Raw genomic sequence first — 13,593 nt, forward strand, 5'->3', positions numbered from 1 at the left:
CTACATGAACGTTGACAATGAACATGAGCATGTAGGTTTTGGGTCTGTCACTAAATTTCTGGTGTGGCCAGCATAAAGGTCATCATCCTCCACTTCACCCCATCCCAGCCGTGACCCCCAAAAGACACTCACACAATACCATTCAGGACTAAGTTAGTATAAAATTGCTTTAAAAGAAAATACAGGAATAATGTAATATACAGGAGATGCTTTGAGGGAGATGCTACATAAATGTAAGATATTATATACGTATTCAGGTGATAGGAACTGTATTTATAGATATGCCACTGGAATAAAAAAAATTAAATCTAGAATCTCAGTACTGCCGATATTTCTCCCAGGGCAAGAATACATTTAGTGTCCTATTAAATCAAAGAATGGTCCACTGCAAAGAGTCGCATGCCTTTCCAGCTGGTGTTAACACAGAATGATGCACATGTTCAATCACAGTGAACCTGACATTGGGCTTCCTGAAATTTATAATACGGAATGGAAACGTTTTATGTGTTGCAACTTCCCACCCCCTTTAAGGCAGTAACTCACCAGGCAGAAATATAATTCACTTAGCATTTTTAAAACCCACACTTAGAGCATTTTCTGGGGTTAAAAATTCACTGAAATAGAATATCTAAAATGGAACTTGTTAAAAAATATCATGTAGGAGACGGACAGGAATCATTTTTGATTATCAAGTAAGACCATGGGAATCAAAGAATAGGAAATATTTCCTATGAAGTATGTCAAAAGAATATTAACATCGAAATAAAATGTAAGAGGATGTAATATAATTCAAACCAAAAGTCAAAGTTTGGTGAAGATTCTCTATGCCTCACGCTTTATTTTTCAAAGAATAAAATTAAGGCCTATGTTTGGAATCACTGTTATCTGCCATCTAATGATAAATGATGTTCTTCTAATTGGTTCAATACTGATACATGTACAGATATACTATTTAGAGGAATACTTTCGTTTTTGAGGGGGAGGGTTCTTTTAGCTCCTTAAAAAAAGTTTTTTCTGAGTATAGTTGGCACACATTTCATCAAGTTTCAGGTGTACAACATAGTGATATCTCAATGTGAACGCTTTGTTCACCCCAAGTATAGCTACCATCTGGTACCACACAACACTATTACAATATCGTCCATCCCATAAATGGAATCCTGTATCTCCCACCCCCCTTCACCTATTTTGCCCAGCCCCCCACTCCCCTCTGGTAACCATCAGTTTATTCCGTGTATTTATAAGTCTCATTCTCCTCCTTGTTTTGTTTTTCACATTCCATGTAGGAGTGAAGTCATACGGTCTGTGTCTTTCTAGGACTTATTTCACTTAGCGTAATACCCTCTAGGTCCATCCGTGTTGTAACAGATGGCATGATTTCAGCTGTTTTTATGGCTGTATAATATCCCACTGTACACGTCTACCACATCTTCTTTTGACAAACGCTCGTTTTTGAAGTCGACAGACCTGAACTAAAAATCTGGCTCTGTCAGTAACAAGCTGTGTCAGTAATGGAGCTTGGGGCACGTCACAAGCTCCCTATACACTTTGGTTTGGCCACCTTCAAAAAGTGACCCAAGAACTTTCCTTGCCTACAGTACAGAACCGAGATTAAAGGCTATGGAACCGTTTTGTAAATTATGACATTTTGTGTAAAACTCAGGTTTTTATGTAATTCTATCAAGCCTAAAAGTAACTTCAAAAAAGTGTTTATGATCAACTGCCAAATTCAATTTTGTACAAGCAGCACAATTTATAATTCCATGAAGTAAGTACGTGCCACTCACTACACTACGAAGCTAACTTATCATGACATCTGGCAACCATTTCACAGACTAACAATTACCTCTTGGGAGGTGCGTGTCTGTTAGCATCCGCTCCAGAGAGACCTTTCCCCTACAAAATGCTGCATTTTTACATTTTCCTGAGTCCTAGAACAGACGTAAAGCAAAAGCAGTAAATGGTCCTACCCTTTGAAAACCTGGGGTAGTTACCACCGACTGGTGACAGGAGTTCCACCTTCCAGGGTAATTTGTGAAACTATAAGTTTGCTATTACAGAGGGCACCTAGGTGACTCCGTTGGTTGGGCATCTGACTCTTAATTTTGGCTTAGGTCCCGATCTCACGGTTCATGGGTTCGAGCCCCGCACTGGGCTCTGTGCTGGCAGTGCGGAGCCTGCTTGGGATTTTGTCTGTCTGTCTGTCTCTCTCTCTCTCTGCCCCTACCCCCCTTGCTCTGTATCTCTCTCTCTCAAAAATAAATAAACTTAAAAAAAATTTTGTTATTACAATTGTGACCACGGAATTGAAAGGACACCAGTGCCAGGACTGTCCCACACCAAGCGTCTGTCACGTGGAGCCACTCCACGGGACCTATACTCTCCTCTATTGGAAGCACCCCCGCATGCCTCTCCCCACACCTACTGTGCTTCTCCTCGGCTTCCACGCCAGAAGCTGATGCACAGCCATTCTTCCACCCACAGGATAAACCAGCCCATCACAGGGTGCCACGGGGAATCTGGATTTTTGACCTTCTCGGTCATTCTTCCTCTCCGGGTGCTCTGCGGTAAGTGCTTCTCCCTGTCAAAAGGGTGGGACTCGGGCAACCCCTATGGTTAGACTGCGTGAGAGGAGCCCAGGCTTCAGAAAACCAGCCTATAGAGAGTGAAAACTCTACAGTATGAAATCCAGCGTCTGTACACGTACACACACACACACACACACACGCACATCTGTGTGCCTGTATTCGTTTACCTAAGGTTTCCTGGGAAGTCATCCTTACTCCTGGCAAGTGGCTAAATTCTCTGGATGGATTATTCTCTGATGCTCAGGACAGCACTATGAGGTGGGACCACTCTTACCCCCATTCTACACGAGGCGCAGAAAGTAATTTGTCCAAAGTCATAGAGCATTGAACCTAAGCCTGGTGATGAAGAGGTAAGTGTCCACATTCTACTGTACACAGTAAAATATGTGTTGTTGGTTTTTTAGACTTCTGGGTTAAGATAATTGGGAAACAACTGACAGAGTGAAAATAACGCAAAAGACAATGAACAAGACACAGCCTGGGACTTGACTGACCAAAAAGAAAACGGCGTTTCCTTCTTGCCTGCCTCAGTAAAGTATTTTTCTTTAGCTTCTCAACACCATAAAGAAAAGGATTAAGAGGTGTAATACAAAAGAGTTTAGACAGGTCTATCCCCTCTTTCTTAATTCTGTTCCTTCTACAGAATTATAATTGGAGAAAAATTCCCAATTCCTGACATCACTTAGTCTTTGAGTGGAATTAATATTTGTCTCTACTCTTCACAAATATGCTAGAAAGAATACATATACTTCTCCTATTTCTGTAATAAAAAATACTATTGGTTCCTGGCATACAAAGTAGGACACCAGGTAGCCAGCCCCAGGTGTATGTGGCACTGCACACGTCCCTCCTACAGGCGGCTTAAATTGGTGTAGACAAGGTTCCAACACCTAAAACACTTTGCTCTGCTGCATACCCACTGACCAAGGCCATTTCCTTCTCTAACGGCAATTATCTGGGTGACAGATATGGGACAAGAGGTCCCAGCACTGCCTAGGGGCCAAGAAACCAGAAATGACTCCAGCAAGAGCAAGTAACTGAACCCTGGACAACTGAGCGGAGACCATGCAAAAACACGTAAGTCACATCCTCAGTTCACAAGACAACAGCGGTCTCGGGCGAGAGAGGAAATGCCAGAGCAGAGCAGAGGACCGCTGCTCAGAGAGCACCTCCAGGAGGCTGTCCACTCTGGCGCTCTGTCTGCTCTGAGGACTGCTCGGGGCGTCCGTCTTTCCTTCCTCCCTACCGATGCAGGCCTTTCCTCCACTCCACTCACTCATTCTGCCACTAATTAAAACCGGGTGAAACTTCATTCACTCACATCGCTGCTTTACTTTGAAGAGATTGGCTAAAGGACGGGTCCTGAAGAGACATTCATTTTCAGGCAGGCTCCGGACAAGATTTCGACTGTGTCTGTTTCATGCTTTCACTGGCAGAATTAACTGCACGTGTCAGGAAAAACATTTTTCCTCTGAAGCACAGCATGCCCACTGCACCAGCACGAGGGAGTCATCGTGGAGCCAATCAGGGGAAGCCACAGTCCCCAACCTGGCCAGATACCTGTCTGGGAGTGAGCCAGACACATCCCTCTGGCTTTAGGGTCCAGGAACCGCAGTGCTCCCAGGCTCTATCTTCTACAGTCACACCCGGGGGGTCTCGTCCACTCAGTGGCATTACATTTATGTTCATAACACCCCAAATCATATATTAGCCCAGACCTCACTTCCAACTTCAGATCGCACTACCCAGCTGCCCTCTCGATTAGACATCCAAAAAAGCATCTCGATCTTAAGACACCCACAACTCGGCTAATGACTAGCTCCTCTCCTCCCCACGTCTCCCCACCCACCCTTCCTGTTATCTCTCCCATCCTTTTAGCTCCCGGGGTCTGAAACCTCCACTCTCCCCCTCACCCAGGTCATCACCAGTTCCTGTTCGATCTGCCTTTGAAACAGACCCAGAATCTGACCATTATCACCATCTGGATGAACGCAGCTGCATGCCTTCTGGAGGCTTCGGAGGAAAACACACTGCCTTGCTTTCTTCAGCTTCCAGAAGCTACCCGCATTCCCTGGCTTAAGGCCCCCTCCATGACAATCCAACCTCTTGGTTCTGTCATCACACCTTCGACTACTGACTACTGTCTCTGACCCTCCTGCCTTCGTCTTCTAAAACTCAGGTGATTATACCGGGCTCACCTTCGTAATCCAGGATAATCTCTCCATCTCAAGATTCTACATCACACTGGCAAAGTCCTTTCGCCATGTGAGGTGACAAATGCCCGGAGACGGGGGTATCTTTGGGGGCCATTATGCAGGCAGCCACGACACCTCACTCAGAGAAAAAGCCAAAATCCTTAACAATGCCCACAAATTCTCATGGGATCTAGTCCCCACTTCCTAACTGAGCTCTCCTCTCCCCTCCCCCCACCCTCCCCTTGGGAGTGCTAGGGACTGATGCACTTGAAGTGTATTATATGCATCCCTGCTATTCCTCAACACACAACTCATCTCAGGACGTTGGCACTTCCTGTTCCCACTGCCAGGAAAGTCCCCTCCTTTGTTCAGGTCTCTGCTTAAATGACACCAACGTATAGGCAAACCTTTCCCTGTTGACTCTGGTCAACAGAGTAATATTGCCCCCACCACAATCTAGACACTCCCTTCCATGCTTATTTTTTTCACAGAGTATTTACTATCTAATATGGTATCCATCTATCCACTCATCCACCTTCCCCCATTGCAGGATCTGTCCCTTGTCCTATCTCCAAGAAACAAGCATGAAGCAGGGGCCCAATAAACAGTTGAAGAGTTAGTGAATTTGACTTTATTGGAAAGTCAGTTCCTTGGAGACAAGACCTGGCCTAAAGTAGGAACTTAATAAATGTCTGAATGGGTGAATGACAGACCTGATTTGTACCTAATTTGCTATATGCATATGGACCAACATGAAATCAAGTGTACTACTTTCTAGGAATCAGACACAGCAGGTAAAGTAACTTATTCAGGGATTTCCAACAAAAGGAAAGTAATAGAAAAACACAGAAAAAACTCCAGCCAAACTCCTGACTTCATTTTGCTGTGTCCCTGAACATTCTTAGACCTGACAAGTCAGAACACATCTGGATTCCACTGCTTGGTTCAAAGACGCTTACCAATAAGGCTTCAAGTTGTTAAACTCCAAATTTATTTTTATTTTCTTTAACGTTTATTTATTTTGAGACAAACAGCGTGAGTGGGAGAGGGGTAGAGAGAAGGAGAGAGAGAAAATCCTAAGCAGGCTCCACACTGTCAGCGCAGAGCCTGACGTGGGGCCTGAACTCACAAAACCATGAGATCGTGACCTGAGCTGAAACCAAGAGTTGGACACTTAACCAGCTGAGCCGCCCAGGCGCCCCACCTCCCAATTTATTTTTAAAGGAAATTTCACAGAAATCTCAAAGGCATTTGCCTTGCTTATGCCGATATGTATAATACGAACATACAGGGGAGAAAGCATCATCCACACTTGAGGGTGCACCCAGAAGTAAGCCTGTAGCCAGTGGGTGTTGTCGGGACAGATATAATGCACTTCAAGCACATCAGTCCCTAGTGCTTCTCATTAGCTAGGCCAGGGCGACTCCAGACGATCATCTTAGCTACTGTGGACAAGCCAAACCAAAGACATTTCTGCTGTGGCTGTATGTCTATGGGGACAGGGTCGGGTGGACCCAGGGACCATGCAACTTTGGAGGGTCTAGCAGAAGAGCACTGTTTTACAGAGGCCGTCTCATCTGCACTCTGCAGGGTATTACAACCTGCTGCTTACACCCCCGCCCCCCTCCCCATGCTGGCCATCCAACCGCCAGAGGAGAGCTTTTCTCCTGCCACTAGGGGGAGTGAGCGGGTGCTGCACTTTCTGGGAATCCTTTTGCCGGCTGGAATGGAAACGAGAACACCACAGTGGGGAGGAATACTGACCTGGAGGACAGCCTGACACGATGCCAATCAAGCCTCTGTGACTCGTTAGCTGTGCCCCTACAGACAGTGCTAAGCTTTAGTGTCTTACCTCTCAAAAGTCCGCTGACAAGTCTTATGACAATTACGGGAGCTAGGGCAGGAAAAGTATTCGTCACAGCACCCTAATACATAATATTATAATGATTATTATTATATTACTATGTATTAGATTATTCTTGACTCAAAAAAAAAAAAACCCACCATTTAAAAATAAAGAATACATCTGTCTTCATCTCTAGTTTTGACCTCTAACAGAAACTCCCAGGGGGTTATGATTTATGATTTATTTCCAGCTAAGTACTTGCCTGTCATTAGGGAAATCTGCCATGAGGCAGATGTTGGGATTAAGCTTTCCTAGGTATGGCTTGAAAAACAGTCATTCAGTGACTTTCTCCTCAACTGTACTCTTGAGTAATATATATATATATATATATATATATATATATATATATACACATATACACATACACACACACATATATTAATAATAAATTATATATAATAACAAAAATTTATATATATATATATATATATATATATAATTTGTTACTGGAGAGCTTAACAGAAATGTTAGATAAGTAGGACTAGATTTTAAGCAAGATATTTAAATGGATAAGCAATATGATTTAAGATTTCAAAATATGTAAGGACATAGGTGTTCACTTGGGTTTATCTTCCTAACAAAGTATTACCTGATAGAAATCACTGATCAATGCCCTCGCTCGCTTCTCTGCTTGAAAAATGAAATAAAATAACAAAACACACTTCAAAAAAAAGAAAGAAGGAAGGAAGGAAGGAAGGAAGGAAGGAAGGAAGGAAGGAAGGAAAAAGAAAGAAAGAAAGAAAGAAAGAAAGAAAGAAAGAAAGAAAGAAAGAAAGAAAAGAAAAGAAAAAAAAACCGTTTCTCCTAATCACACTACCCAAGAACGCACGCCAGAAGCATGGAGGGAGCTTTTCCAAATGGCACGAGAATTCGTCTCCTGCAGGGGGATTTTGATTCACCAGGTCGGGGAAGAAGCAGGTATGTGTATTCTGCCAAAGCCCCCCAGGTATCACTAATGCTACCACCCCTGGTCAACAGTCACAGTACAAACCCTTTCTTCTGACAAGGAGTTTTTCGCCTTAAAAACGTTCGCCACGATCTTTCCTTGGTCCTGCAGGCTGCTCCTAAGCGACGCATGACAACTTGTAACCGTGAGGAGAACGTGCTGAGCTACTTCTCAGCCCTTCAAATTGGCGCAAGTTCCTCCAGACCTTTTACAACGACAAAGTTGACCAGGGAGATGGGGCAAGTGGTGCTGAAACTTTCCATTGTTCCATGAAACCACGGGAATGCTTTTCCTTCACACCAGAAACCCCTGTGATGAAAACGTTCTGTACCTGGGTTTTCCCCGGGGGTAGCCACGAGCCGTACATGGATACTGAGCACTGGAAATGTGGCTTGTGGCTTCCACAAGGGGAGCACGGCTCTGGGCAGACGTCAAACTCTGCCTCCGCATGGCCTTCCCAGCACCTTGCCAAGTGAGTCCTCATTTCATTAACTCATTCAGTACCCATTCCTCAAGCACCAACCTGAAGCCTAGAGCATGGCAGGCACGGGGCACCCAGCAGGGAGGGAATATAAAACCCCACCCCGCTCTCATGGAGCTTTCGTTCCAAGTGGCAACCCCTGGCCTCTTTCAAACGGCCGGGTTCACTTGAGGTACTTGCTCAAAGAACTCTGGGTTAAACGTGCGGATTTTTTGTTCTTTTTTTTTTTTTTTTTTTTTCAAATTATGGGATTCTGGAGCAGAAAAGCAAATATTCACAGTTTGAGGAATTCACAGTTCAATGGGTTGAAGGAGTGAGAGAACACGGAGGGTCTGCACAAGAGAAGTAAACTCATGAAACCTTTCCAGAAGAGCAGAATACGTCGGCAACAGAGTAACAGGTTTGGACGTGATTTCCGAGGGACGTCATAAGCCCACCCTGGGCCATGTGAATGAGCAGGCAGAGGACTGAGATTCATCTGCCACAGAAGCGGGACGAGGGAATTCTCAGCTGGAACATATTTAGCAATTCCCATGGAAGTGGAGTCAGGCTAGAACCAAATGCACGATGGCAAAAGGTATCTTCACACAGCCGTAACAAACACTTTATGTGGCAAAAGTTTTCAAGGGATTAAAACTACAAACTAAGAGATTAAAAAAAAAAAAAAACACAAGAGTGGTGGGTTGATTAAAAAGTTGTTGGGGTGCCCAGGAGGTTCAGTTGATTAAGCACCCGACTTTGGCTCAGGTCATGATCTCGCAGCTCGTGGGTTCGAGCCGCGCATTGGGCTCTGGGCTGACAGCTCGGAGCCTGGAGCCTGCTTCCGATTCTGTGTCTCCCTCTCTCTCTCTGCCCCACCCATTTGCGTGCCCTGTCTCAAAAAATGAATAAATGTAAATAAATAAATAATTAATTAATTAATTGTTAAAGAAATCATCAGCCAGCAAAGGAGGAGACACAGACAAGACCGCTACGACTACTCTAGGGCTGTTTCCCCCGACCCCGTGCCCGGGCCGAGCTGGGTTATTCTTCATCAGCAGTTTCTCTGGGTGCTCGGGCTGCTGAACACAGCAGCATGCCAGGTCAAACCCTTAACAGCGGAACCCTGGTCAAGGACAAATGCTTCTAGAAATGATCAGAAGGAGCACCTCGGAGGAGGGTGCTTGCCAAGAGGAGAGAGCGTTGCTCAGAACTGCCGCACCGGGATCACTGATATTAATGAAACCCCGAGTTGACATCATCAGCAACCTTACCTAGTTCTGGGGGCAGAACGGTCAGGCGGTTCCCCTGAATGTGGAGTTCCTTAAGCTGAGTAAGCTCTCCGATTTCTTTAGGCAGCGAGATCAGGTCGTTATCCCTAAGGCTGAGCTAAATATAAGAAAACAAGGGGTTGTCAAAACAGTTTTCACGTAAAGAGGCACTCAACAGAAACTCTCGTCCTTTCCATGCCCTCTCTTCTTTGAAGGCTCAATGCTTTCAATTTATTTACAAGTGCCTACAGATGAACAACAAACAGTATTGGGAGTGGTGGCTGATTCCTACACAACAAACCTCACCCCTGCTCAAATTGACTTGATTCTACTCCTACAAGGACTGCAGAAGTGAATTGATTTTCCAAGAATTTAGATAAATTACTTACTATCTGCAACTTTGTGAGCTTCCCGATATCTGGCGGCAGGATTTCAAAATCGTTGTCACTTAGATAGAGTGCACGCAGGGTGGCTGCGAATGAAACAGCGATATATAAACAGGGTGGCATGAAATCCAACCATTTGAGGTCTGATCAATACAAGGGAGTCAGCTTTGATTAATAACCCTGGCTCGGTGAAAAGCCTGTGACACACCTAGGGCTCCCAATAATAAGAAGCAGGTCAAACTTAGATTTACTGGCTTATTGTGGGGCTGGTGTGGTCAGGAAAACATCTATATCCAAGAGGACTGACACAATTAGCAACCGTGGGCATCGGCAGTTTTGGGCACAGGGTTTCAAGACGCTTTCAGGAAAGAGAGCGACTTTTCTTCTATCATTTCCGATTCACATTTATGCTTTGCGTCCGTATGTATAACAAAGAAAACCACTGTGACATTGGTGTCAACGCTTCAGGCAAAAAGGTTCTGTCATGTAAATGCAACTATGTTAAAAATAAATAACTAAAAGGCTTTCCGGTGATGAAGGCCATAATCACAGTTCATTGTTTAATAATCGGGCTAATTATTATTAATTGTTTCTCTAGCCTTAACCACAAAAATAAATGAGGACAAAGGAGACATGGGAATTCACAAATAGAGAAACCCTAACCCAGGCAGAATATCAGCGGTCAGAAATTTGTTCACAATATTACACAGCCCCGAACTACAGAAGGAAAAAATCCTAAGGCATCTTTCTTATCGCTGACCAAAAAGGAGAAGTATAATCAGAGGTCTGTTTTGTTTGCTTACAGGTATTCAATTACACTCAAATGTTTTAAAATTCGACAGAACTCTGTGTTAATATACACAACAAAATCTCCTTCATGGCCCATGAAAATATTTTAGAATTGGCTTCATCATGTGCTTGGGAAAATCTGGGGGAGAGAATATGCATAAGGTTATAAATGAAGTTTTGGAGACCAGCTCAGAAAATTCAGAATCTCTGGATGCCATACGTGTCACTATTTGGAGAAGCAGAACACTCATTTAAGGAAAGCAAATCTTTCCTAAATATTTTGTGAGTTCTCAGAAAAATCAGTTTTCCCTCATTTTTACGGGTATCTGCAGCAAGAAATCTGCTTGCAAAGAATACAGTCGAAAAGATAAAGTGTGTTTATCTATGACAATTTCTTGACGTTTGATTGTATTCTATAGATGAAACAGACCACATCATTGACAGTATTTTTTAGGAGGCTTAAAAAGTTCTGTCAGTAGCTTACTAATGCATATTTTTATATATAATTGGTTGAAATATCTTTGGGGAAATAGCTTACAAAGAGTTAATTGCAACATGGGAGAACACATACATTATTATTATTTTTTTGCATGCTCTTTAAGAAGGAAGTCAAGTTCTTTAGCTAAATGTGAGACTCGATCTCATTTAGGTACATAATCTCTATCCGGAAGTTAATATGACATTACTAAGTCCACTTGAGCTCAATGGTGTCAGCTAACTATATATCAAACATACATACTGCTGAGCTATGAAGGAATATTCAAAAGAAATGTGCGAAGAAAAAAATATATACGTCCAATAATTTCTCTTGGAGTTTGGGCCCTGGCAAATAAATTTCACTTTCAGAACGCAAAGTACCATTTTAAGGAGATTTATAGAATTAAAAGTTTCTTACTAAGGTAGAAGAAGTTTCCGGGAAGAGAGTTTTCATTCAAGTTGTTGTAAGTCAAATCAAGGACCTCAAGAGCTGGGAGAGAGCCAAATCCTCGAGGCAAAGTGTTCAGTCTGTTCATGCTGTGGTTGGGGGAAAAAAAAAAATCCAAGACGTCACACACAAAACGTTTATGTTCAGACATCACCTCTGTGTCACAGGCCGAAGAGCCGTGTGTAAGAGACTGAAAACTCAGAAGAGGCCATAATTCTGCAATCACTTTATGTTCTTTTAACCAACACAGTAATTATAGTTAGAGAACCTCTATGCTCATTAAACATCTGAAAATGTCTCATCATTTTCTGCAAGGAAGCTCAGTCCCTGTGTTACACAGAAACTTCAATCATCACAAAGTATCTGTCCATCCAGAGAAAAACTGCCTCACGGATGTGGCAATAATAATTCCTCAAAAGATACAGATTAAGCTTTGTCATTTTTAGACATTTGCTTTATTTCATTTATTCCAATGGAAGAAAAAAAAATCACTTTCTTGTTATGCAATTACTAACATTCAAAACAATCTCCAATTACAACAGTGGTTGCCAGGGGCTGAAGGAGGGAGAAATGGGGAGTTGTTGTTTAATGGGTATAGAGTTTTGCCTGATGAGTAACTTCTGGAAGTTGGTGCACAAGAACGTGAATATACTTAGCGCTACAGAATCACAGACTTAACAATGGTTAAGATGGTAAATCTTATGTGTATTTCTTCATAATTGAAAATTAATATATATATGTATGTATTTCCACTGAAATCTAAAGTAAATATACCGTTACTATCTTTTATTATTTTCTTTAAGACCCTTACTTTTCTTAATGTGGTTCCCTTTGAGCATACTTAAAAGAGGATTTAAAAAAAATTTTAAATATTTACTTTTGAGAGAGAGAGAGAGAGACAGAGCATGAGCAGGGGAGGGGAAGAGAGACAGGGAGACACAGAATCCAAAGCAGGTTGCAGGCTCCAAGCTGTCAGCACAGAGCCCAACACAGGGCTTGAACCCCCGAACCATAAGATCGTGACCTGAGCCGAAGTTGGACACTTAACCAACTGAGCCACCCAGGCACACCCCAAAACTTCTTTAGTCTAATATAAGATTAAAGGTAGGAGGATTGAAGGGTAGGAGGAACTGTGACATTAAAATGCTTCGAGGCCTCGATCCTTCTCATACTAGATACAATCCTGTCCACAGCTGCCAATCACCCACCAACCAGGCCTCATAAGAAAAAATTGATAGCACAAGGGGAAACCGAGGTCAAAGCGATTTCTACCTTTTGGGTAGGAAAGTCACTGGTTAACTTTACACTTAATAAAAGTAACCTCCACGACCCTTTGCCGTAATGACAACAACGGATTGTTTCTACCAATTCACCGTGTGTGAAGCACATTGACATCAAGTTTCACCTGGGTCACCAGAACGATTGCGTAGTTCAGGCAGGACAGCGCTTACTATCATCTCTTTAGAGCTGACATGAATTAAGTGACAAGGACTTCTGGCTCGCCTGGTGAGGGTGACAGGTATCTGGGAGCACCCAGCCCCTCCCCCCGATGCCTAGATTCCAACGCAAGGATCTGAGGAAACTGAAAGAAAAATCACCAATAGTGGACAAAGCACGGAGGTGTACATTAGGTGTTTCTTTACCACTCGAAGTTACCTCTTTTTGAAAATCACCAATAAAGTTCGTGTTTCCAAACACAGTAGTAGACTTTGGAAAGATGAGGTGCAGGAAAGCGCCAGTCAGCCTTCCTCAGAGCAAAGAGACATCTCCCAGAAGGAGATCTCCATCTCCAGCCCAGAGTGAGCCTGAGTCTGTCCACCTGATGGACAGAGGTGGTTCTCTTTGCTAAGAGAACCAGAGGGGGTTCTGAGCCAGAGGTGGTTCTCCTTGAGACAGAAACCAATACCCCCAGGGTGTCCGGATCACTGCAGAGGCCCCCCGTGCAGTGACAGCAGTGACGGCAGGGAGCTCGCCAACCTGGCAGGCAGAAAGGAAGCCCCAACTCAAATGCTTAAGAGGGTCCGGAGGCGCTGCTGGCCACAAACAAGGAGCCACAGGGGCGCACGTGGTCCCCAGCCATCTCCACGCCCACGCGTGGGACCGCAGCTCTGGGGGCCCCTGCGGGTG

The 13,593-nt window shown here is 43.7% G+C and overlaps 1 protein-coding gene and 1 long non-coding RNA gene across 7 annotated transcripts in view; both read right to left on the reverse strand.

Moving 5' to 3' along the window:
- Positions 1-13,593, reverse strand: part of RSU1 (Ras suppressor protein 1) — a 203,775-nt gene that overhangs the window by 127,100 nt on the left and 63,082 nt on the right. For all 5 annotated transcript variants that reach the window (XM_030320476.2, XM_030320481.2, XM_030320478.1 and 2 more), the window contains 3 exons: positions 11,437-11,555; positions 9,756-9,838; positions 9,370-9,484 (listed from right to left, as the gene is read on the reverse strand). In XM_030320476.2, coding sequence (XP_030176336.1) covers positions 9,370-9,484; positions 9,756-9,838; positions 11,437-11,555 — 317 coding nt within the window. The remainder of the gene's footprint in view (positions 1-9,369; positions 9,485-9,755; positions 9,839-11,436; positions 11,556-13,593) is intronic.
- LOC115517651 lies at positions 1,221-8,898 on the reverse strand. 2 transcript variants are annotated; one of them, XR_004343849.1, is made up of 3 exons: positions 7,519-8,898; positions 6,636-6,708; positions 1,221-1,931 (listed from the first exon to the last, which is right to left on the reverse strand). It is a non-coding gene; the product is annotated as an uncharacterized LOC115517651 (long non-coding RNA). The 2 variants fall into 2 exon arrangements; XR_003969998.2 differs by lacking the exon at positions 1,221-1,931 and adding an exon at positions 2,258-4,918.

The sequence above is a fragment of the Lynx canadensis genome, chromosome B4 (genome assembly GCF_007474595.2).
Source record: "Lynx canadensis isolate LIC74 chromosome B4, mLynCan4.pri.v2, whole genome shotgun sequence".
NCBI lineage: Eukaryota > Metazoa > Chordata > Mammalia > Carnivora > Felidae > Lynx > Lynx canadensis.